The following is a 26,204-nucleotide window of genomic DNA, read 5'->3' as shown; positions in this document are numbered from 1 at the left end:
AAAGAGCATGAAGGGCAGAATTTCCAGAAATCAATATTCATATCTTTAATTTCAATCTGAAATAAACCAGAAAGTGATCTGAAAATAAAATAAAATAAAAAAGGTTAAAAATACTCCATGAGTATTACAGTGTCCTACTCCCAGCATTTGGGTATGATGGGCTGAGGCAGGCATTGGCTCTGGGAAGGACCCTCACAATATTGTAGGAGAGAAGATCACACACATTATGTACTGCCTTCTATTTATATCCATCCTGAAACAACCAGATAACATCACTCAGATGTATCTCCTAAATTGAAGGGGCAAAAATCTCACATGTTCTAGTCATTTTCTGATCTATTTTTCAGGCTTCAGGAAAGTGAGAATTAATTGTCTTGATAAGATCAAAAAGTAACACAGGTCTGAGTCACATCTATGCATTGGTAGCAAAACGGACAAAAATATCACTGTAACTTCCAAGTGACAAGGAAAAGCCTGGAGAGATTGTGAGAACCTGTGGATCCTCTCATGGAGAGCAATATCCCAGTATTGGGATCTTACTCCCTGTAACACTCTGCGTTAGATCCTCAATTCACATAAAGCAGAGAAGCTACTTCGGTGTCAGTAGAGTGGCTAATGTAATACATTACTGTATGAGCATGTAATGACATGCTCATGACCAAAATTGTGTTGTGGGTTATTAGAATGTCACAGTAGACAAGGTGATAATACTAACACTTAATGCATTAGAGTGGATGCAGACTGACCTTCATGGCTTATATGCCTCCTTTTGACTCTCATTCTTTTTTCCTGTATCCCTGGGAAGCTTTGATTTTTTAAAAAACAATCATTTTGTTCTTTTTTCCCAATGTAATCTGTTTTGTTCCCTCCAATTTCCAGGATCCCTCTGCCCTTCAGCTTGAAGAGTGTCCTGATTGAGGACACCTGTACTTACTTCCAAGTCACCTCCAAGCTGGGTCTGACGCTGAAGTGGAACTGGGCTGACACTCTCCTAGTATGAACAGCCAGTTAGTTGTTTTTCTCTTAGTGAAGCTCATCAATGATGAAAGGCAGGCACCATGTTAATATAAGAAACTGAGGGATAGTGGTGGTGGGGAAGTATCACAGTATTCCATGTTGACAGGGCCTACCACAGTAGGTAATGATTTCAGAAGACAAGAGAGTGGGGTTGCAATGCCCAGGCCTCTCTAAGCAGTTTTACACGACAAAAGATACCACTGTTAATGCTGGAGACAGCACTTGTCTGCTTCCTATATGGGGTACAGCTGGTGATCCCAGCTCTTTCCCAATGCACATCTTTTATGGGAAACTAATCTGTGTGGTCATTTGAGAAGACCTTGGCATCTCTCATTCCAAGGCATTGCTATGGGGCAATTCCCCAATACACTTTCAGTCCAAAATACCCTCTGCAGTGGTGGTGTATTTAAACTTTTGTGTGTGAGCATTTGTCCTCCTCAGTCAGGAGTGAGATTAAATAAGCAGAAGTTGTTTTGCAGTCCTGAGAGACAGAAAATAAGTGGAAGGTGAACAGAGTGGGAAAAAAAAGTATATATCAGGAAGCAATCGGGAGGTAATTCAGGATCTAATTTAATGAAGTATTTATCATCCCCCATCCCATCTTGTACTATTTTATATCTGAGACATCATAGGCACCACCTGTGGAGTAGACAGTTTTAGCTTGAGACACACCTGTGGGAAAGGTATTGCCATTTATAGCTAGACCTGAGCAATGCCAGTATTACCCTCCAAGTATGTAAGAGGGATAAGTTGCAAAAGTTCTATCTAGAAAAGCCATACTGTGTTAACCAGTCCCTGCTGCCTCTATGTATTGGCAGAACAAGTTATACTGGGCACATCCCTTCATAGAGATTCTATGAAGTTTTCCGTTTAGCCTATGAACTAGAAAAAGAATCAGATACTGCTAAAAGCTGACCAGAAACTGATTCTTTGTAGCTTTCAGCATCAGGATACACTTATCTATCCAGTAGTCTGTACTGGCAGACAATGAACCAAGGATCAGTCCAGTATTCAGAATGCTTCAGTTGGCTGTTTGATAGGTAGGACTGCCAGTTGTTGAAAAATCATCTTCCTGTTTAAATTCAGCCTGTCTGTCAGTAGGTTTTATGGCAGGATTGTAATGGAAAATGTAACTGCTACAAACAGGTGACGAGAATTTCTGCCACTATGCTTTTCTGTGGCGAGACATATGGTAATATGCTGCTGATGGGAGAAGAAACCTTTAAACCCTGAGTTTCCTCTTTGCTTTTCTTTCTTAGCTGGACCTGGAAGAAACATATAAAGAGAAAATATGTGGTCTGTGTGGGAACTATGATGGCAATAAGAAGAATGATTTAATTTTGGACGGTAGGCCATGAACACAGCATGCTGAATGTAGGAGTGTGTTATACATCACATGAAACTTGGCATCTGTTTCTTCTATGTGGGGTTTCAGATTTCTGGACAGACATCTTGAAATACCCAAACATTTCCATAGATGGAGCAATTTAAAGGTTTGTGGAATGATTTGAGATTCTCTGCTGCTTGCAAGTGTCTCTCAAACCTCACTGACCCAATTTAATTGCCCACTCATCATGCAGCAGCATTGCCAAGTTTCCCACTGATTGTACCAAACTTTAAGGCATTTGCAGTCTCAAATGAGGCATGGTTGCATTTCTGCCCTTCTGCTTTCATCACTTTCCAGTTGGGTATCAGGTGTGATTAGTTTTGGCTATGTAATGAAACGAAAGTGCCATGGGTGACCCAGGCAGATTTCACTGAGCATCTCTGCAGAAACCACAGTGCCATCCACTGACATCTTTAGATGCAGTTCTGAGCTGGAAGGAAGGCAGCAAAGCTTGCATTCTATTGTATTTGCTGCAGGACTGAAGCCAAAATTTTAACATCATCCTTTTGTGTAATATCTGGGCTTTTCAAGTCCCAAAAAATATACTGTCACCTGCCATTTGGAAAGAATAATTAAATTTCAAACTTTGTCAGAAAGATTTTTCAGATCTAGGATCAAGTGTCTGGTAATGCTTTGGGAAAATATGTCCCTGTACTCAATGCTGTGTGCCTGTTTTCCCATCTTCCTTATCCTATACAAAGCAGCAAGTTACTGGATGACTGCACATGCTTTAGGTTGCAGCAGTACAATGCAAAGTGATCTGTATGACCATTACACATACAAATACAAAATTCTGTAAGATCATATGTGCTCATAAAGAACCAAAGTCTTTGAAAGTGATGAGATGAAATAGAAAAATCAAGTCTCATGTGATTATTGTTGCCATGACTGTCAGCAGTTCTTGATAGAAATATGCCAGATTCCTGATCCTAACCCGAATGGAAGTTACACCAGGAAATTATATACTGTGTTATGGTTAAATTGAGGCATTTGGTAAAGATGAGGTACATATCTATAGCAAAATAACTGATCTAAAGGATTGTAGGCAGTTATCCAGATGAATCTGGGTATTTTGCAGGATATAAAATGCACCCAAGGCAGTTTGGGAACTTTCACAAAGTTGAGGATCCATCAGAAAAGTGTCCTGATGTGAGGCCAGATGACCACAGTGGAAGACATCCTACAGAGGATGACAATAGATGCAGTAAATATGTAAGTATGCGTGGCTAAGAAGTATAAACTTTACTGGACTATTAAAGTCCTGGAGTGACTGTGTTGAAACAAGGGCTATTTAGAGAACAGAATGATATCTTGTACTTGAAGGACTGTCCTACTATAGTGATAAAGAAATAGATAAGTGGGGAAAGATGCAATTTTATGACTGCGTCCAATCAGAGAAAAAGAACCTAACAGAAAGTTAGACTGGATGACCTCTGGAGGTCCATGTGATCATGGACTTGTATCATCAGAGGTTAGGATTCACATCCATCAGCCTGAAAGTTGCTAAAATGTCAATTATTGCTTTTCTTTTCCTCCTCTTTTTTTTTTTCCCCCTCAGAAAAAGATGTGCAAGAAACTTCTGTCTCGATTTGGAAACTGCCCCAAAGTGGTTGCTTTTGATGATTATGTAGCTACCTGCACTGAGGATATGTGCAACTGTGAGGTTAATTCTTCTCATTCTGATTTGGTTTCCAGCTGCATATGCAGCACTTTAAACCAATACTCTCGAGACTGTGTCCTCAGCAAAGGAGACCCTGGGGAATGGAGAACCAAAGAGCTTTGCTGTAAGTAGTATTGCTGTGGATGTTGGGATGTTGGACATATGTGCATGAATCCTAATACCAGCAGAGCAAAGATAATTTCCTCCTTCAACTACACTGACTCAATCTGTAGAAGTACTTGGACAGAAATGTTGTTAATGGAAAAGCTTCAACAAGTTTAACTTGATTTTGCTCAACAATTAGTAACTGTATCTTAGCATCTTCTCTCTTCTTTTTTTCAGTTCTTCTTTGAGTTTTGCCACGCTCATTTAATTCATAACTAGCCTTGTTTAAAATTTTGATGTCTAGTCCACAGAAGTAACACAGAAGTATAACATACCTGTTCTTAGCTGCTCCTTTCCTTCCTACTCAGTAGTTGCAGCTACTGAGCAGGAAATCTCTGTCAGTCTGGGGTGAAGACTAAAGGTAGTTCCTCCAAACAGCTGTTGTGGACTAGGGTGGAAGATTAATGCCAGAATGAGAGTTACTTGAAGCCTAAATAAAAATAAGTTATTGCAACTCCTGGTGTCTTTTGTTGGTATCATGACTTCAGCCAACCTTGAGTTAGTTAAATAATGTTTAATAGCTAATATTTCCCAACATTATTATTATTTTCTCCAAAGATGAAGTAAAAGCAATCATAAGACATTCCTTTAGAGGGTAACAAGACATGACACATCTGGATAGAAAGTTTTGCAACCAAGATTTGGGAGAAGGGAGGAAAAAGGAGTTGGGCAGTGATGCAATGATTTTTAAGTGTTCATAAATTCATCATTAACATACCACATTTTTCTTTGGTTTTGCAGATCAGGAATGCCCAAGCAACATGGAGTACATGGAATGTGGAAACTCCTGTGCTGACACCTGCGCTGACCCAGAAAGGAGCAAGATATGCAAAGCCCCTTGTACAGATGGTTGCTTCTGTCCTCCTGGTAAGGCAGTTTGCTTCTTCCAATAGGCCACACAACAAGGGACAAGGAAAGAATATTTCTTTTCAGTTAGTGAGTTGTTTTTTGTTTTTTTCCTTTAAGATTTTACACTCAAATCAGTGAATAAACTGCTTCTTCTAGTATAATTTAACAACTTCCTTCTTCTCAGAATCACAGAACCATGGAATCATAGGGATTGAAAGGGACCTCCAGCAATCATTGAGTCCAAATCCTTGCTAAAGCAAGTTCCCATAGGAAAGTATCCAGCTGGATTTGGAAGAACAAATCTCTAAAGATTCAAGATCCTGATGCTGGAGAAGGGGGCAGAAAGGACATTTTTTCAAAAGATGTGGAAAAAGGAGAGGAGTTTTCTAGTTGGTAGAGGTATAGGTGAGGATGTCTGATGAAGTGCCTCCCAGTTACAAGTCTAGATGTATATGTAGCCTAGTGGAGAATAAGGCTTGTTGTAGGTTGTGTCATATATAAAATAAATGCATTGGCATGTTCATTCATGAGCAGTCTTGCACATGAAGAAGTTGAGGTTTGATCTGTTAGTTTCACTATTAGAAATGGATGGAAACTGGCTGGCACTTGGTAATCCTGCTCATTGTGTAGAACTCCAGTAACGCACAGGGATATTCTTTGGGATATTTTATCTTATGTTGCTTTCATCTGAGCCCCAGTGAGAATTCTTTCACATCAGTTAATGCCTGAGAGAGCCTGGTGTGTTACTTTTGATAAAATATGCCCCACTCATTTATCTGTAGAAATGATACAAGGTTTTTTTCTTTGTTTTGACCTTCCTTCATGGTGTTCCCCAGACTTACTAAGAAGTATTAACCAACCAATGTGTCTGAACAGGAACTATCCTTGATGACCTCAGTGGCAAAAAATGTGTTCCCAGAGACAGCTGTCCCTGTATGTTTCAAGGCAAAGTCTACTCATCTGGAGGGACTTACTCCACTCCTTGCCAAAACTGGTACTGTTGTGAACTTGATTGCACTAACAAGATAGAGGCAGCTATTGGAAAGCATAGATTAGTTGCATTCTGTTCTTTAATCCTTTTTACTGTTCCTAACATCCTAAGTAATCATGACTGTTCCTAACATCCTAAGTAACCATGGCACTAATGCAAAAAACTGGGGTCTGAATAGCAACAACGTTTGGAAAAACTTTGAGGCAACTCTCAACCACACATTGCTATCACCCTCACTTGGAGTTGCCAGCAAGTATTAAGCCTGGGATACCAAAACGCAGAAAAATGAGACTCTTTGCCATTAGTTTAGAAGCATTGGCCTCTATAAAGTGTAGCAATTCCATGCTAGTAATTTTCCAACCACTGCTAGATCTCTAAAGGGCTGTTCCAAAGCTTGGATCTCAAAGAATTACTCTGTGGTGCATGGCTGGGTAGAGCAGAAGTTCTGCAAATCCCTTTGGATTAACTATTTCCTGCCCCATTCCCAAAGACAGGAAATACTCCCAAAAACCCGAATTTTGAACGGCTCTGAGTGGTTCCCATATAGCTGTAGGCTCAGCCTTTGCAAAACCTGAACATGGCCTGGCTGTTCTCCTCTTGCATTAACAGCTCTAATTTTCACATCTGCTCATTAATTCAGCCTCTGAAAATTTGCAACAGCAACTTGCTGAATCATCAATAGCATGAAGTGATACAAGATCCTGTTTGAAGAGGCTATTTCTTTTAAAAAGTTAAGTAAGCGATTTAGGCCTTGGAAAATATTTCTTATTTGACCAACTCAGTGTCTCTGAACGATATAGCATGAAAGCCCAGTGCAATTAACTCATACTGACAGACAAGTAGGGTTTTAATATAAAATCTTTCTCCCTCAGGGATTTAATAAGCAGCTGAAAAACAAGCAGATGATGAGACAAAAAAAAAAAAAGAGGAACTGATCAGATATAGATCTCAACCTTTGCTCTTTTGCAGCTGTATTTATTCTAACTACTCATTTTTGTGTTTTGTACAGTACTTGCAAAGGGGGCCACTGGAGCTGTATCTCTCTGCCTTGTTCTGGAAGCTGCAGTATAGATGGAGGATTCCACATAACAACATTTGATAATAAGAGGTTCAGTCTTCATGGTAACTGCCATTATGTCTTAGCTAAGGTATGAACAATCTCCCATTTCACTCCTGGATCTCTAGAGTAACATGAAGCATTAAGCTGTGCTGGAGCTCTGTATGACTTTGTTTGATTAAATGGCCTCAGTCCAGCAATGCACTTCAATACACACTCAGTGTTAAACCACATACATTTTTCTATTTGCAGTGGACTGCAGTTCAACTGTGATGCTAAGCATCAAGCTTTTGCATTTTCAACACAGTTCTACATCCCTTTTTTTTTGACGAATTCGTTTTCTTACTGGATATATTAATGTAGATTAAAGCATTTCTCCTGAAGCTTTCTTCATGTGTGACTGTAGAAATGAAGTGGATAAGCTGATTCCGTCACAAAAAGTTGAGTATTATGTGACTCTGCACATACACTATCCACACAGCTTGATGCAAGGAAAGAGTAAAGGGGAAAGGCAGTGAACGTCATTGGGTTTGGAAGTGAAATTCAGCAACTTGCAGTTAGAAATTAAATGCCCCAGATCTTTCATTCTTACATTTTAGCCTTTCAGAGATGTTTTTTTTTTCCCTTTTATTATAGCATGCTAATGATTTCTGCACATCCCTTTTCTCACCTGTTTTCAGAACACCAATGACACATTTGTGGTGATTGGGGAGATCATCCAGTGTGGGACGTCAAAGACAATGACTTGCTTAAAGAATGTCTTAGTCACACTAGGAAGAACAGTAAGTAACTTGCTTTAGCTGGCACACAGAATGTCACTTTTATTTAGGTCCACAGAGTTCATTTATGTTCTCTAATACCGTGGACTCTTTCTGGTCTGGTGCAGTCCTGGGACTGCAAGATTAATGGCAGCGGATGATGCAGCGCACGTGTTTATTAGTTTTGTTCTACAGAAGTTATTTTCTTCCCAGTTTTTTTTAGATTCTGGCTTTTCCATTTTCTTTAGAGGTGAATGGCTCAAAATTGTCCTTGTCAGTTTTTCCCGTCTTTTCCACAACTTCAAACTTTTCATTCACTTCTTTTTGAAGGATGGAGATTTCTACAGGACCCAAGTATTTTTTACAAAAATTTTGATTCCTGAGGTTTTCCCCAATGAAAAAAATGAAGTATTAGGTATGTCACATATCCAGTGGGATGGATCCGAACCCATAAGTAGCAACTCGAGAGCAATTCTCAAAAAGATAGCTAACTTCCTAGATATGCAAGAGCAATTATCCAAGGCTGTTACCTGTGGAGAGGGTTTTTCATTTTGTTATAGTCTACAAATTTGTTCTGTGCCATTGCATGGAATCCAGACATTGAGTTATATTTGCCCCAGAGGAAACCATATTCTGAAGACATTGCTTCTTAATGCTTAAGGAAGCTTGTCAGTTGTTACTGTCTGTCTCATGTGCATTCATTTCCACGGGCTTTTTTCTTTTTCTCTACAGACTATAAAAATCTGTTCCTGTGGAAATATCTACATGAACAATTTCATTGTGAAGCTTCCAGTAAGCAAAGGTAAATGTCTTCTTCCACAACTCTCTCAGAACAGCCTACATCAATTTGCAGTTTGATTCCTGCTCCGGTCTCTGAAGAACCCGATCCTGCCCATTATAAGGTCACTGATTTAGGTGGATACAGTCTGGGACTCCCTGGGGGATTCCTGTGTTACACTGAATGTGCTGGTAAAACGGAGTTCCTGTTTTCTCAGCCTCATAAAGGTTTGTGAAGTACTTTTTTTCCTTTCACTTTTTTCCTCTCTAGATGGCATCACCATCTTCAGACCCTCAACATTTTTCATCAAAATCTTGAGCTCAGCTGGAGTACAGATTCAAGTGCAAATGAAACCTTTGATGCAGCTCTCCATAACAGTTGATCATTCTTATCAGAATGGCACATCTGGTAGGAACTATCATATCCTTTCAGTTCACTCTTTAACAACTTGTAGCTGCTTATCTATAACTTTAAGTGAACAAAATATTTGATTTTATATTGACTTTTTTTTATGTTAGAACCCGTGATTAAATCTATACCTTTCTGCAACAAAAGATTGGCCAAAACCTTCAATTTGCTGAAAATAAACTCTGTGATGTTTAGTGTGTGCAGATCTTTTGGACTCTATCTGTAAAAGCGTGCTACCATCAGAGTCTTGTAAGATGCAGGCAGTGTTCTCAGTTTTGCCCCCGATCTCCTGTTAACATCATTTAAGCTTTTTGTGTCTCTGTTTCCTATCTGTGTGATTGGATAACATCTGATGCCTCCAACTCATTTTGGTTTGCTTTTGCCATTTTCTTTGACTGTAAATTTTGGAGAAGGGACTTCTCTGCCTGCTAGTGATTACTGAATCATATTTATGCAGCTTCCAATTTCTGTGCTCTCACTAATACAGGAAATAACAATTATTCACTAAAGACATGGTCCTGTCTGATTTGTGGGGACATCAGGAAAATGAGCTTCTTTCAGGCAAGCACCATTATAGAGATAAGGGTGTTTATCTTGAAGTCATTGCTTTTCCCACTTGTATTATGATTTCTTCTTCTTCCTCCTCTTCTTCCTCTTTTTTTTATCCCTACTGCCATCCACTCAAGGTCTTTGCGGCAATTTCAATAACATCCAGACTGACGATTTCAGAACAGCCACTGGAGCTGTAGAAGATTCAGCTGCTGCTTTTGGTAACTCTTGGAAAACCAGAGCCAGCTGTTTTGATGTCGAGGACAGCTTTGAAGATCCTTGTTCAAACAGTGTGGATAAAGGTAGCAGGCTTTTCATCCCTGAGTTATCAGTGCTAAATAATTTTCATGTGATAAATAACTGAAAAAGCTTTAGAAGTCTCATAAACATCAACTGTCTCTGCCTTTGAGGCTATTTCTAGAGAGAACACGTTGCTTTCTGTGAGCCTCTATGGTGACAGCTTTGGTTTTTTTAAAAAGCAAAACAAAGCAAAACAAAATATACAGTTCTGGAAAAAGGGCCAGCACCTTCTTTGCTGATGACTTGAAAAGCACACACAGCATCAATGAGAGCAATTTAGGCTTAAGGCAGAGCATTATTGGTTGTCAGTATTTAGGCCCAATCTTCCAACCCAGGTTGCTACAGCTGTGCTGGGCTTAATAAGTTATCATCACTACTGACTTCAGCAGGCACTGTACTGTACCAGGTGCCTGTCCAGATTCTCATTTTGACTGGATTTGAATATATAGGAGATTTACAGTGTAGTCTCCTAGGTATTATCATATATAGTAACATCTCACTTATTATGATATGCTTTGTGTAATTCCTTGACCATATTTCATGAGGAATTAGACAAGTTTAATGGAAAACAATGAAAATGGGGAGGTTTCTTGTCAGATACTTCGTAAATCCAGCCATTGTAGTAGTGTTAGTATTAGAAGGATTAAACCTTTATTTCAGGAAAATGACTGTTCACTCTGTTTATGCCCACTATTTCCTTCCGCATTATTGGAACACTTCAGGACTTTCTAGAAGTGTGTGATAACTTGTAAGAAAACAAATTCAAGTAGTAATTTGGTTTAAGTAACTGTGGACAATATTTTTTCCCATTCAGAAAAATTTGCCCAACATTGGTGTGCTCTTCTGTCTAATACAAGCAGTACATTTGCTGCCTGCCATTCTGTTGTAGACCCTTCTGTGTACATCAAGGTAAGCCAGTAGTCTAAATCAGTGGTTTGTTCTCATCCAGAAGCTGATCTGCCACGGAGGTGGTCTGGTCTTTGGGAGTTAAATGGATTATAGTAATGTGAGTTTGCAAAGAAGTTCACTGATGCTGATGAGAAAAATAAAATGAGAATTTATGCAAGACACAGTGGGTCTTTTTGCCTGCTGTCCTGAAAGTACTGATTAAGTGACTGTCTTCCATGAGCAGCACTGCCATCACCGACAGTCCTGTTGCATGATCCTGAAGAAAAATAAGTAAAATGGGGTTTGCTGCTTTTGAAAACTGTTCAGTCTTTAAAAAGATAAATCAGTGTTTCTGTTTGGAATCGAGCCAAGAGGTTTTGATCTCATGATTTCATTTAAAATTGACATCCAGTGGGAGAATATACACTACTTTTACAGTGTTCATATTTATTACTGTGGAAGGACGTTACTCTATTTGTATTTAAAATGCAGGAAGCTGCCCATAACAGCTCATGGTGCTCCGCTGTATAACATCACTGATGAGCTAGCAAATTCCCACATTTCTGTGCATAGTAAAGCAGCTCCTGCAAAAACTGCAGAAAATTCATGTAGGGTTTGTGTGAGATCCAGCTTTCTTAGAAAATACCCGAGCCTGAAATTTTGCGTAAGATTTTATGTGTTTTCAGATACCTATTAGTCAGATAACTGTGGCTTACCCTTTACCCCATTAAATTGCTGAATATTTCCCTGCTCTTTCTGTGAACCAGGCCTAATACCCATGTCCTTTTCTGTCCCCTAGAGATGTATGTACGATACCTGCAATGCTGAGAAGAGTGAAGTTGCACTGTGTAGTGTGCTCTCTACTTACTCCAGAGACTGTGCTGCAGCAGGCATGACCCTTCAGGGCTGGAGGCAGGGGATCTGTGGTATGCATCCTATAATGTCTTGAGTGGGGATGTAGGGGAACATCTTCAGACTGCAGTCTGTGGCAGCTTGTAGCTTCTGAGCTCAGTCAAGCTCATAGATCTTTGAAAAATAGAATAAGCATATATAAGCTCTTTAAAAACCTCTACCTGCCAATATCACTTCATGAAGAGGTTCTTAGGATGCATGCTCCTTGCGTATCACATCAGGTGAGTTCTGTATTGAATCACAACAAGGAGTCACAGATTAATTTAGGATCCATGGCCTCCCAGTGCATTGTAATCCTGACAGGTTTTTTACAGTACTTCTCAACTTTTCTGTCTCAGGCATTGGCCATGCACACAGTATTGTTCTCATTCATTGCCTTTTTCAAGCTATAACTTGACTTTTAATAAATAAGTGTTGCTTTTTTTTCTGAGAACATGGAAGTGTTGAAAAGTATATTCATCTCAGGACTATCTAAGAATAAATAAAAGTTTCTTGGAATGTAAGTGTATATTTGAGCATATACATAGTCAGTAAATCCTACGTTAGGAGTCCACAAATAAGTATCTATTTATATGCTACTGCCAGAATTTATTATGGGATGCTATCGGAGCTGAGAGTAAAATTCATGAGTTGTAGTTTCTGAATTTTAGTACGAAATTTTCCATTTTTCAATTAATTACCAGGTAGTTCAAGTGAGATTTACCTGCTTCAACACGAAAATAAATGTATGGGCTTCTTAATAACTTATCTGAATAAGAAAGATAACAAGGATGATTTTTATGCAGGTATGATATATTTTATTACCTGAGCTAGAGGCCAAATGGAATGTTTAATAGAAACGATGCAGCTGGTGCTTTGTAGAAGGCATGGAAGGTTGGAGTAAGAACAATTTAACAAGTCTGTGCTGAAATAATTATAAGGGAACACAGTGCAGTCTATAGCCTGTTATTCTAGAGTCATGCAGATTTACGCACTAGCCAGTCCCTGTCTATGGAGAGATTTGTTGTCAGGATAGAATTACTGACACACTGCACACCAAAGCAAGACAATTCTGCTGCATGGGTCTGAAAAACTGACTCATGACACAATAGGCAATATTGACTCAAACAGTGCAGTAACCTTGAGAAAAGTTCTAATGGCTTAATTATCATGATCATTTTAGCCTTTTTTTTTTTTTTTAAGAGGAAATAATCTTTTGGGAACATGCCTGTGATAAGATTGAAGGTTGTGCTATTCAGGAGTGAAGAAGTAAATGGGCCAGAACAACTGCACTCTCAGTGCTCTGTCCCCTGGTGGCAGGTGGGAAGGGTCTTTCAGCTCCTGCAGCTGTGTGCAGCTCTGCTGCACTGCAGGCACAATCTGAGACAGGTTATGTTGCACAGGGTGCCTGCAGTGCAGTCAGTAGAGTGTATGAAAAAGAAAACCCCACTAGCTAATGGAAGGCAGTTCGTATGTATGGCAGTCCTTAGTGGAAATACAAACCATTAGCTGAGCTACTCGTTTCTGGGATTAGTAGTCTCTTCTAAATCACATCACTGTTCTCCTTGTGCAAGCTGCCTTGAAACTATCTTTGGTGTGCTCCTGTGCTATGCACTTATGCCTCCGTTGTGATACCCACATAATCTAAGATTACAAATCTGTGACTGTGGGTACTGTGACCAAATAACCTTTTTCTTACCAGATCTAGCTTTACCAAAATTGGTTTTTTCCCACCAAATAATTGAAGGGAGAAAGGAGACACATTTGTTAGCAATTATATTATTAATAATTAATAATTGAAACACCCATTCAGTGAAATCTTTTGGTATATTAGATGGATTGTGATATAAACTAGAGTTCAAGGACTTTATTAATATCTTTCTTACTTGACCTATTGTGATTTCTGTATACCAGTTGCTGCATCCTCATAACACTCCTATGAAATATGAAAATATGGCCAGCCTAACTGACCCATGGGATATCATGCCTGCTCCAGCTGAGAGCAGGAAACCAACTGGCTTTTGTTGGTGGAGGTGGTTTTCCATCTGTACACACACCTAGCACACAAACTAATCTAAGAAAGCATACAATGGTCATTGACTGGAAAACCATACAGAGCTTTGTTTAAGCATGGAGAGCCTATGGCTGATATGGTGATAATACTGCTGCAAAGATTAGCGCAGTTCCCCATAAGCAACCCTCCTGTACCTTCTGGTACCTTCGTGCATGTCTGAAAAACAAAGCAATGGGTCTTATCTGTGGGGATCTGAGTCAAAAAGAGGTCCAAGAGGACTAGGTCCCTAGTTCTAATTGAATTTCAGAAGAATCTGGATGCCAGCCTTTCTTGAAAGTCGCATTCCTGATATTTCCTTACACAACATGATCCTACTGATCCCTACTGCAGATTTTATGGCAGAGTTTTTAAGTTAATATTTTTTGTTAGCGCATAAAGATTAATCAGCTTTTCATTGTCTTACAGGTTTAGTTGAGATCTATAGATTTTTAGTATTTAACTGTTTGATCCACCCAACAGGGTGCTTAAAAATTTGGTTTCTCATTTCTTTAAAGGATAAAAAGAAGAGGTACCATCAAATGATTAGCAAGTTCCTTATCACTGCCCATTTAATGCCCAAAGTTAACCCTATAAAATAGCTCAATTCTTCCTTTTTCTTTTTTTTTCCTACCCAAATAAATCATTAGTTAGGGATAGAAAATTCATTTTTATCTACATGGAGAAGCGAGAAGTTACTGGCTTCAATTCTTGACATAAGATGGAATTGTAAATTTTACAAATACGAAATGACACTGACTCTTATTCAGTCAAGATACACCCTCTTGGGTATTTCAGAATTCAACCTCACCTAGTTTTAGGCAGGCTTATGTGAGCAGGCTTCTCCCAGACCACTGGGAGACAAGGTGTTCTGGTTAGGAAAATGTACTTTTATGGATCTCAACTTGCAGAGAGCTGCTTTAACAGCATGAATGATGATTGAACAGAGAATGCCATACATTCATTTTATTTCTCTTGCAAAGATCCCTCAGAGGAGTGTCCTGAGACTATGATTTATAACTATAGTGTGAAGTACTGCAACCAGTCTTGCCGCTCGCTGGATGAAGCTGATCCACTGTGTAAAGTTCAGATTGCTCCTATGGAGGGCTGTGGTTGCCCTGAAGGGACCTACCTCAATGATGAGGAGGAATGTGTGACTCCAGATGACTGTCCTTGCTACTACAAAGGCAAGATTGTTCAGCCTGGCAACTCTTTTCAGGAAGACAAGCTGTTGTGGTAAGCTGCACTAATGATACAAAGGTTGAATACCTGGGCTTGCTGGGGAAGTCCCTGCTCTAATCCTTGAATGTGGTCATTTTACTGTAAGGAATCATGATTAATTTCTGCTTGATTTTACAAAAGCAAATGATCTCCTGGCAGGACTGGCAGCCACAGTGAAGATTAAGATCCTACATTGCTGCTGACAAACAAGAACTTTAAAACATGTAGTGTTTGTGACCTGTCTCTATGCAACGTTCACTGTTGTGTAAAAAAATATTCACTTACAGCAGGAGCAAGATAGGGGCTTTGAGAGGGGAGTTTCTGGCTTTGTGATGAAAAGGAGTCCAAAACATCCCCCTACCATTATCCTGCAGGCTGTTAAAAAAAATGTTGCTCAAGGGAAAAAAGCAAAATCTCAGTTTTTAAACATAAGGAGAAAACTAGGGAGGTGAATACTAAAGGTAAGGTAATTCTCTTGCATCTCCAGTGCAAAACAACTGCCTTTTCCTCATTTTCAGCCAGCTCATGGTAGCAAATAAATGCAAACAAATATCACAAGAGGGCTGAATTATGCAAACAGGGTATTTTTATTTTTAGATGTGTTTTCTCTTTCTCTCTTCCAACTCTTGGATTTCTCTCTGAAAATTTTTTGACTGCTTTGTAGATGCAAATTCGCTCAGTAATTTAGGAGGCCTCTTACTTAAGAAGGTATTACTCCCATCTCACAGAGTGGAAGAGAAATGCTGAGGAAACTCTTGATTTAGGAAAGGCATACACTAAACTAGTGGCAGATGAAAGGAAAGAATTTCATGTTTAGATCTTCCTTCTGGGGATGGCAATTCACATCTGTACCAAATATTAATTTTGCTGGGAATTTGTTATTTGTGTTACTAGCAAAGCTTCGCAGAGGCTTTCTCTCTAGTGAGAGAGACAAATGTGAAGAGCTGATGTGTTTCATTTTATGGAATCTCTTTAGCAAATGCATTCAAGGAAGATTAGACTGCATTGGAGAAACTGTCCTGGTAAAAGGTGAGATTTTGTTAAATAATAGCATTATAGTGTCAGCTAGTATTTATAATGTTTCTCTGTACATCTCTTGCTTTCTGTAGCATTTTAGTCTTTTGCACATTTTTACTTTCTCCCTGTAATTTGTGAGTTATTGGTAACAGTTGTCTCTATAAGAATGTCCCCAGAGTTGCTGAATTCTTTAAAAGATGATACTTCCCCAAGCTCAGAGGTTGTTTGCCTCCTTCTGTTGGTAGACAGAATGGAAATCTAATGGAAACTGTAAATGAGAGACATATGCTGCCCTCTGAAATGCCCAATTCAGTCACACAGAGGGGCTGATGACATCCTTATCACTTTCACCAAATGACCCTCCTACAATGTTCTTCATCCCATAGATTGCCCAGCTCCTATGTACTACTTCAACTGCAGCTCAGCGGGTCCTGGTGCCATTGGATCAGAGTGTCAGAAGAGCTGTAAGACACAGGACATGCACTGTGTAAGGGCTTCACCTTCTGTCACGAGAGTGGGACAACATGATTGTGCATGTGTGATTGTCCTGAACAAATGCCAGCAGTAACAGATTACACTGTTCACAAGACCAGTCGCCCCACTGATAACACTGCAGCTGCAGCTGCTCACCTAGCTGTGACGCCTGTAGCCTGATTGTTATTAACTTACTGGCACGTAAGATTTTGAAAAGGCAATCCAAAAAGTTTGAAGTGCAGCACTAACACTTCTGGTTCCCTGTACGTTCTGTGCATTAATATATTGCCTTGTATCGTGTTTTTATATTTGCAGTATGTCACAGAATGTGTCTCTGGCTGCATGTGTCCAGATGGGCTGGTGTTGGATGGCAATGGGGGATGTATTCCCAAAGACCAATGCCCATGTGTCCATGGAGGGCACTTTTATAAACCTGGCGAAACCATCAGAGTTGACTGCAACACATGGTATGTTATTCCAGGGAGTCTCATTTTGTGACAAAGGCTGTTAAAAATAGTGCATAGTACACCCATGGGGCAGGATGCCTTTGAAACCTTTCTCTTCACCATCAGAATCATTAAACATCTAGTAAAAATTAAAAAAAGGGAGCATTCCCTCTCTGCACCACAATGCATGAGCCTGTATTTAAGGGAATGGGTACCAAATGTCAAAGAATTTCTATCATTTTACAAACTGCTTCCACTCCAGCTTTAGAAATCCCAGACACATCCAGGCTGGTTTGTGGCTGCTCACTGTATAAGGAAGAATGGAGTCTGTCACTGTGGGACTCAGCTCACCCCCAGAAAAGGGCTGAATGTAGAGGAAGGAGGAACCACAGTGATCTTGCAGCAACCTGCAATTCTTCTGGGTGCACAGATCTCCCAGTAAGACAGATGAATGCTCCAGTTGTTCCAACTGCTGGTACAACGCTGCTGTAGTTCTCATAGATATTATTTATCATGGTGGGTAAAATTCTTTGAATCCTTACCCATTATTTAGTGAGAAAATAAGAGAAGATAACAGCCAGAAACACTGCTTTGATTATCACTAGTACAAGCAATACGTTTAACATGTGAGGCCAAACCCTGATAAGCAGTTGTTCTCCCAGAGGCCATTAAGAGGTTTTATTGCAGTGAGGTCTTTGTTTTCTTATGAGAACAGATCGCACACAGGGAAAATAACTGCAGAGTATCTGTGCTAAGGGAACAACAACAAAAATTTTCTGTCTGTGCTGCCCCTCAGCTGGAGGTGAAGTCTGCCAGGGGAGGGTGGGAGGTAGTGTTGGTTTGCACACCATGATAAGGAACTGAACTGGCTGCAAGGTATGTTAAATATGGTTGAATTATTATTATAGTATTATTAGTTCTTCATCTTGAACTTAGGTCTTAAATCCCTACTGTCTGCTGTCAGGCCTTAATGATTACAGTGCCATTTAGAAAAAAAAAATCAAAATACACATTGTGTCTTGGTAGAAAAAATGAATTTTGTAATTAGCAGTCCATTATATGGTGTGGTCTCAGAGTAGATTACTTTGAAGCATTGCAGAGGATTCAACTTTCAGTTATTCAGCCTATGTTTGGTGTTAAGGAAAAAACACACCTCATACAAAGATGGTGAACCTTTACATTTCAACCCCCAGCACCTGTAACAAAAGGCAGTGGAACTGCACAGACAATCCCTGCAAAGGAACCTGCACTGTGTATGGCAACGGACACTACATGAGCTTTGATGGGGAGAAGTTTGATTTCCTGGGAGACTGTGACTATATCTTAGCTCAGGTATCCCACTTTTTGTATTCTTATCCACGTGCTCTTCACAGCTTACACTGCAAGGTTCCATTTGAGAAATGATTTGATAAGACAAGGAAAAATGGTTTCAAACTAAAGGAGGGGAGGTCTAGACTGGATTTGAGGAAGAAGTGTTTTACAGTAAGGGCAGTGAGACACTGGAACAGATCGTCCAGAGAGGCAGTGGATGCCCCATCCCTGGAGGCACCCAAGGTCAGGCTGGAGGGGCTCTGAGAACCTGATCTAGTGCAGATGTCCCTGTTCATTGCAGGGTAGTTGAACCAGATAGACTTTAAGGGTCCCTTCCAGCTCAAATGACTCTATGATTCTATAAAGGCTGTCTCATGTAAAGTAATGAACACCGGTGAGCTGAGCTGAGCCCCCCCTGCTCTTGTACTCAGAGCAGATACATATCTTCCATACAGAACCAAAGCAATTAACCCTCAGAAATGACACAAGAGGGCACTGTGTGATCCTAAATGATTAACTTCTGGGCTGGGCTGCCCTTTCCTGGTGTAATTCCACCATCTGCAAAGGAGGGGATTGATGTGGCACTGAAAATTAATGTTTCTCTGGATCATTCAAGAGTGACAGTAGGGACAGCAGGTTGACAGAGCATCCTGATCTAGCTGTAGGTGTCCCTGTTCACTGCAGGGGAGTTGGACCAGATGGCCTTTAAGGTCCCTTCCAATTCAAATGGTTCTATGATTCTATTTTATTTATTTATTTATTTATTTTCATCAAAAGCATGTAGAAGTTAGCGTATGGATCTCAACTCATGTACCACAATTACATGTAATAAGGTAGTACTGAATGAGAGACTTTCTCATCTCCAAATCACAGTTGTTTTTGCTAATATTGAGAAAGAAGTATTTAAAAACGTGTTGGCTATGCAGGACTGGTGTTATGAGAGGCTCCTTTTTTTACCTCAGCTTTTCTCTTTGAAATTCCTGGCCAAATAAGTATGAGCAGTTCAGCAGCTGTTTCTTCTAACATGCCTGGAATTTTGGTGAACTCATGATAAAAAAGCAGAAGTCAGGTTGATGTATTTAGAGCTCTTGAAAATGTTAAAGACTGGAGTAATTACATGAAAAGATCTAATTCAATGTTATCTTATTTTTCTAAGGATTTTTGTCCCAATAACATGAATGCTGGCACCTTCCGAATTGTAATTCAGAACAATGCCTGTGGGAAGTCACTCTCCATCTGCTCCCTAAAGATCACACTGATTTTTGAGGTTTGTCTAGAATCATTCCTAACTGAGGAGCTGTAGGCTTGATTTTGAGGCAGTTAAATATACTTTCTCCTTATATTCCAGCTCAGTTGTTGCTATAGAGTACCTATGTTAATCAAATAGCTGGAAAGCAAAGGCAAGCAAGCTGAAAAAGGTAGTTGGCATTAGCAGGGCTGGGTACTTCTGCAGGGAAGGGGGCAGGGGGTCAACAGCACTCTGCGTACGTATGTGTGTATGCGTGCATCTGTGATATTAGTGGTGCATGGGTGGGAAAAAGAATTAGAGACCATATTGCATATTTCTGTGCCATGGTTTGTGCACAGGGCAGATGTCAAGCATGGAGGGAAGAGTTTCTTCCTTCCAGCTCAGCTTTAGCATTTCCCCAAAGCGAACACAAAAGAACAAAGAAATGTATCCCAGAGTGGGGGGTGAGGGTAGGGTGAAACAAAGTGGCGTGACAAGGAGTGTTCCGGCATGCCCAATTACCCTTGCACTCGGGAGCTGTTGTGCCAGCAAAATTGATTTCATCTAGAATGAGGACAATTTATGTGACCGTGAAGTAAGACTTGTCATGCATGGGCAGATGTTTCCCATTGAGCTCAGTGGGTCTTGTCTTTCGCTCACGTGTCCTGGGATAGGCCAAGATGTAGTGCAAGAACTACAGAAAAATGAAATGAAGGACAAAAGACAGAATACCAGAGCCGTTACTCTATTTGGTTTCCTTCCATGCAATATATTTGTTCTTTGTAGAGCAGTGAAATCAGGCTTTTAGAAGGAAGAATTCAGGAGATAGCCACTGATCCAGGAGCTGAGAAGAATTATAAGGTGGATCTCAGAGGAGGTTATATTGTGATTGAAACAACTCAAGGGATGAGCTTCATGTGGGACCAGAAGACGACAGTTGTTGTTCATGTGACACCATCTTTCCAGGTAGGTGCAGAACAGACTGAGTTACAATTTCAAACTCAAAGTCATACACCCAGAACTGAAACCCCAGTTTGAAATTCAGGGCTTGGAGAAGTGTTGAGTCCCGTGGGCAAGAAGCAGTGAGTGGGCCGTGCTTCGTGTTTCATTGTCCAGTTGGTATGGAATGCTCCAAAAATTTGGGAGCTGGAAGTAAAGCCAGATATTTTGAGTACTGGTGGGCTAAAAGAGTGATCTTGTCACTTCTAGTACAGCTTTTTCTGAAACATATTTTGATGGCTGTTTAGAAATCCGCAGCTATTTTTCCTTGGCTTGTTCTGTAGTTTATTTCTGTCAAAGAGTGGGCTACACTTAAAATAACCAAACCACTTACTGCGCCTACACAAATTACTCAGGGAAAAGTCTGCGGCCTTTGTGGGGACTTTGATGGCCGCTCAAGGAATGACTTCACAACCAGAGGGCAGTCTGTGGAGATGAGCATCCAGGAGTTTGGAAACAGCTGGAAAATAACAAGCACCTGCTCCAATATCAACATGACAGACCTGTGTGCTGATCAGCCTTTCAAATCTGCCTTGGGACAGAAGCACTGCAGCATCATTAAGAGTAGTGTCTTTGAAGCATGCCACAGTAAGGTAATCCTATTCTCCCACCATCAGTACTTTCACACCAGGCATTAGTTGCTATTATACAGCACATTTGTGCACAAATTGTTACTATTAAAGGCTATTACACAACATCCTTGAGAACAGGGGCTACCTCTCTCAATACCTTTCCTTACTGCTATGGCAGATAAATCCTGCTGTTTGGCACTGGGGAAGCAGTGGTGCCTGTTTTGAGTAACCAAGGACAAAGAGGATAATAGTTGGCTACCAGACGTTAAAAGCTGGGTATCAGTTTGTAACATCAGGAGATAACAGCATAGGGCTGTTTTTATGCGTATCCTTGGGAAAGTTTATTCAAATTACCGAAAGAAAAAAGTTACTTTGTTTATTTTAGACACATCAAATTAATTTAAACTGAAACAGAGCTGCTAATTCTTAATGAAAATGCCTATGTGAGGCTTCAGTGCAATTTAGTAAGTCACTTAAGGAGTGAACTTGGCCTAATTTCCTTGGATAGCTCATGCTGATATAGGTTATAATGCAAGAAATGTGAAATTCAGTGGAAAATACAATTTCATTTTATATTCCATCACTATCCATCAATTAGAAAGCACACACACTATATAGTTGTGCTAACCCAAAGCCAGGTAGTTTAATTCTGCAGAAATTATGCTTGGAAAGATACTTAATTGTAAATGCCAGTACACAAATAAGAAAGAAAAGATTTAAAGTCACATCTACCAGACAGGTGAAAATAGAAAAGTACCTCTTGTAAAACATCCTAGCTCTGTCTGACAAGCCCAGACTGTCACAGACAGTTCTGCTGAAGAAACTGCTAGGGATGGCAGAAATTCAGAGCCCTTTCATTAAAATGTAGAGCAAGAGTTACAGCTGTGATAACAGCTCTGTTGGTGTTTTGATAGGTGAATCCAATACCATATTATGAATCCTGTGTTTCTGACTTCTGTGGCTGTGACAGTGTGGGAGACTGTGAGTGCTTTTGTACCTCGGTGGCTGCTTATGCAAGAAGCTGTAGCACAGCTGGTGTCTGTATCAACTGGAGAACGCCAGCCATCTGCCGTAAGTATTGCACTGGAAATGCACACAGGAAAGAGGTGCTCCATGTGTTTGGGCACATGGGGGAGAAAGAAGAGCAGAATTCTGGTATCTCAACATGTTTGTGACTTAATAGGATCTTGTTTGCAAGAACTAGAAAACAAATCCTTCCCAACGTCTGAGACTTGGAGGATTTCTTGTTTTTGTTTTTCCTTCTGTCCCAGCTGTGTTCTGTGATTACTACAATTCACCTGACAAACATGAGTGGTTCTATAAACCCTGTGGAGCACCTTGTCTAAAGACCTGCAGGAACCCACAAGGAAAATGTGGAAACATACTGTACAGTTTAGAAGGTAATTCTTCCTTGACTTTGACGCAATTTGTTGAAGACTTGTCTGATTTTAAATGCTTTAAGCAGCAAGATTGCTGTCTTACCTTGGAGGAATATCTCATTTGCTCTAGAAACTCACTGACCGTGCCTCGCCTGAGGCTAATTCTCTGTGCCATAGTACCATTGGAAGCAGAATTTGCATGTTATTTTTAAACTGGGCAGAGATAAAAAGTCACTGAGTCTAAATTTGTGAAGAATTATCGTGTTGACAGAGTTCATTAAAACTTTCAGAGGAGAGGGAAAAAGAGGATATGGAAAATGGGAAAATGAATAACATTTATACTGGATCATATTCATACTGGGATGAAATCTGCATCTGATAGAGGTGTTTATGATTGCCTTGAATCTTCGTAAAGCAGGCTAAAGACATTTTGTTTACTTTAACTTTCCAGGCTGTTACCCAGAATGTAGCCCTGACAAGCCCTATTTTGATGAGGAGAGGAGGGAGTGCGTCTCCCTCCCTGACTGCACTTCATGGTAGGTCAGTTGATGGTAAGGAAGATACAATAGCACTAGAGAGCTGTGCCCTGTATAGTTTATGTTCACAGGAATTGCTGGCAGCAACAACCATTAAAACCTGAAGGAGCAGGCTTTTTTGTTGAAATAGTTATGTCTGCAGACAGATATCATTGCACACATATTTCCACATACTGATTCAAGTCAGTAAAAACAAGTTTTCTCTCCTCCTCTTTGTCTTCAGCAATCCTGAAGAGAAGCTGTGTACCGAAGACTCCAAAGGTAACGTTTGATCACTTTTCATTGAGACTGGAACACCCAACATCACATGTTGAGAAATCTTCTAGAGGTGCTATTTTCTGTCCTCTAACTACATAAGATACCTAGACAGTTAGGCTTAAGAGCAGCCTGATGTGCTTCAGGGACACACTTGCTTGTTAATTGCCATTATATAGGAGAAGCCACATCCTCAAAATGCAGGGTGACTCAGTCAACAACACTTCTTCAATTGTGCTGATTTTTTTTACAGTAATATAGATACATCTTTTTGTGTTTCCTGAGTACACATTCTCAAAAAACTACAGCACTTCTTATATACTTACAGGAAGCTGTTCATTGCTGCACATTCATCACTAGTGGTAATGGAAGCTCCAGGGTCTTAACAGTTATCAAAGCAGTAGTCCCAGCCATATGCCCTGCCAAGAGGGAATATCCCTGTGCTCTATACTGGACAAGGACAGTGCCAGTTCTGATACTTTCACCAGCCAATAAGCTGACTCTAAGAAGAACCAGCAACAAAAAAATTCCAACTCATTTAAAAAAAAATGAGGTAGACTCCCAGTGCAACTTCTCAAGTAGAAACTGATCATGTTTTTCAGATTGGTAATTCATTTTTGCATACATGAATTGTAAATCCAGAGTTTGATTTTCTTCTCATTTATATTTATATTATGAGGCAGTGTTCTCTGGTACCATGGTATTTACTCTTTTATTGCCTCAGATTGCCTTTGTTGCTACAATGGGAAGACCTACTCATTAAATGAAACTATATACAGCCAGACCGATGGGACTAAGTGTGGTAACGCTTTCTGTGGCCCTAATGGAGTGATCATTAAAACATTCATTCCTTGCAGTACACCATTCGCACCAGCACAAGGTACTATCAAGTCTGTAATTTTGTGTAATTTTTGAAATCCTTATGGTCAATGTAAAGATCGCATAGTTTTAGCCATTTTTCAACATGGCTACAAGAAAATAAAGCTACCTTGTGGTTTAATCTCTTCATAAAATAGAAGCTGCAGGAAAAAGATCAAAAGAAAAGATGAAGCTGTGCCATGATTATAGGAAAAAAAAATCAGTGATTTAAAAATATGTCCTTTGGTAGCTAATTGTACAAAATAAAGCAATCAAAACTAACATCTTCTCCATTCAAGTGAGTGGATGAACTGAAGACTTGATGGTAAGCTTATTTGTTTCCTGTTTACTACATTTGGTAACAGCTGGAATAAGACATATAATGCTGTAATAGCTAGGAAAGCTAGGAAAGGAGAGGCTATTTAAAGCAGAGTATAGGGTGGCCTCATTAAATTTCTAAATGACCCATCTGTATTTAAATCAACAAATTCTTTACAACTAGCCTTTACAGAATAAAATGGCTTGCCACTGGAAGTCACCTCTCCAAGATCAGGAGAAGTCCTATGGGATTAGAAAGACAAGAAGACCTTAGTTGGGAATAAAATAAGAGACAGTGTAAGGGGGACTTGCTCTCTTCTGTATAAAAATACCTGATGCACACACCTGGAGGAGTGTGTACAGCAATGAACCTGTACAGAATGTGGTGGCATGTAATAATGACTTTGTTCCTCTTCTTGTAAATGTAGAGAATGTGATAGATGTCATCGAGCTTGAATATAGATATATATAATATAGATAGAGTAGCAGAAGCTTTGGATATTAACTGGTTTAATTTTCTGCAGAACAACTTATGCAACCTGTAACATCCACACCACCGTTATCAACAGTAGCCACTCCCTGTTTCTGCACTGACAATGGACAATTGATACAAATGGGTGAGAAACCAAGCTATTTACTTTTTCTGCACCACTGATGTGGGAAGATGTACTGTTAGATAAATGTGCTCCAGCAAGTGATGATTCAGACTGCTGCAATTACACATTACCAGAAGTTGTTACATCTCTGAACTGTAACTAACACCTCCAAAACTGCTTTTCACCTGCATCCTGTAACATAGTCCTGGTTTGTATATCCCCGGTATAAGAAAGCTTATATTAGATGTTAACTTTAGTGTAATGCAGCACAACCCCTGAATCCCATAACGTAACACAGTTTTGTAATCCACATTCCTATTCCAAAGTTATAGGAGAGAAGGCTTTTCTTTTTATCTCTTAGTAGCTCCTGAACATGTATATCATGGTCTTTGTGAAGCACTCAGTGATACACTCAGTTTTCTCTTCTTTTGGACTCAAAATCAATTCTCTCCAGTGTACTTACGGATGAGCTGACGAAATGCAGATTTGCCACCTGTAGCTCTCTCTCCCTGAGCACTTTTCATTTAGATGAATTGAGACCTGATTCAGTCATTAGATTCAACAATCAGCAGGCAGACACACTGAATGTATGGTGCAGGCAGACCCAGTTACTTCCATGCAGGGCTGAGTATGTGTCTGATCTATGATGCATAGTCCTTGAGAGTTCACAGCAAACATTTACCAGTTCCAGGGGAAATTCAGTACTAACTGTTTGGTTTTGGCCTTCCAGGAGAAAATGTTTCTCTGCCAATGAATATATCAGGTCATTGTGCTTACTCCATTTGCAATGCATCGTGCCAGATTGAATTAATCTGGGCAGAGTGTAAAGTTGCTCAAACTGAGGCCCTTGAGACCTGTGAACCAAACTCTGAAGCCTGTCCACCAACAGCTGCTCCCAATGCAACAAGCCTAATTCCTGCTACCACGTTGGTTCCTGTGAGCGACTGTCTTGGGCTCATTCCTCCTAGAAAGGTGAGAGACTTGAATGAAGATATAGTTCTTTAGCTAGAGCATTGTAGGCAGGCAGAGTTACCTGAGCTGAAGAATAGCTAGGAAACCACATCTAGTCATGTCACACCTGCAGAAGCAGTCAAGACCTTATTCCTGAGACGTGCACAAAATGTAGAACAGAAGAAGATATCATAGCTGCATTGATAGCTACATACGTCATATTTTCTGGGTTACAGACACTAGATAGTAAATAATGCCATACCAGATAGGGATCTGAGTGGAGTGTGGTTGGTAC

At 40.0% G+C, this 26,204-nt stretch overlaps 1 protein-coding gene across 1 annotated transcript in view; it reads left to right on the top strand.

The window, feature by feature from the left end:
- Positions 1–26,204, top strand: part of LOC306948074 (mucin-5B) — a gene marked incomplete at both ends in the record, with an annotated part of 40,152 nt that overhangs the window by 2,594 nt on the left and 11,354 nt on the right. The window contains 28 exons of the mRNA XM_079537551.1: positions 880–994; positions 2,277–2,364; positions 3,483–3,616; positions 3,963–4,188; positions 4,971–5,096; positions 5,955–6,072; positions 7,079–7,217; positions 7,807–7,908; positions 8,617–8,686; positions 8,933–9,070; positions 9,757–9,921; positions 10,734–10,828; positions 11,607–11,733; positions 14,732–14,984; positions 15,946–15,998; positions 16,373–16,473; positions 16,776–16,927; positions 18,100–18,238; positions 19,374–19,484; positions 20,232–20,411; positions 20,801–21,037; positions 21,931–22,087; positions 22,288–22,416; positions 22,847–22,931; positions 23,155–23,192; positions 23,911–24,066; positions 24,887–24,979; positions 25,689–25,930. Of these exons, the coding sequence (XP_079393677.1) occupies positions 880–994; positions 2,277–2,364; positions 3,483–3,616; positions 3,963–4,188; positions 4,971–5,096; positions 5,955–6,072; positions 7,079–7,217; positions 7,807–7,908; positions 8,617–8,686; positions 8,933–9,070; positions 9,757–9,921; positions 10,734–10,828; positions 11,607–11,733; positions 14,732–14,984; positions 15,946–15,998; positions 16,373–16,473; positions 16,776–16,927; positions 18,100–18,238; positions 19,374–19,484; positions 20,232–20,411; positions 20,801–21,037; positions 21,931–22,087; positions 22,288–22,416; positions 22,847–22,931; positions 23,155–23,192; positions 23,911–24,066; positions 24,887–24,979; positions 25,689–25,930 (3,769 nt within the window). The remainder of the gene's footprint in view (positions 1–879; positions 995–2,276; positions 2,365–3,482; positions 3,617–3,962; positions 4,189–4,970; positions 5,097–5,954; positions 6,073–7,078; positions 7,218–7,806; positions 7,909–8,616; positions 8,687–8,932; positions 9,071–9,756; positions 9,922–10,733; positions 10,829–11,606; positions 11,734–14,731; positions 14,985–15,945; positions 15,999–16,372; positions 16,474–16,775; positions 16,928–18,099; positions 18,239–19,373; positions 19,485–20,231; positions 20,412–20,800; positions 21,038–21,930; positions 22,088–22,287; positions 22,417–22,846; positions 22,932–23,154; positions 23,193–23,910; positions 24,067–24,886; positions 24,980–25,688; positions 25,931–26,204) is intronic.

Source organism: Tetrao urogallus (assembly GCF_951394365.1).
Source record: "Tetrao urogallus genome assembly, chromosome: 6".
In the NCBI taxonomy this organism is placed as follows: Eukaryota; Metazoa; Chordata; class Aves; order Galliformes; family Phasianidae; genus Tetrao; species Tetrao urogallus.
Note: the sequence above shows the minus strand (reverse complement) of the source record. Positions and strands in the feature narration are given on the sequence as shown.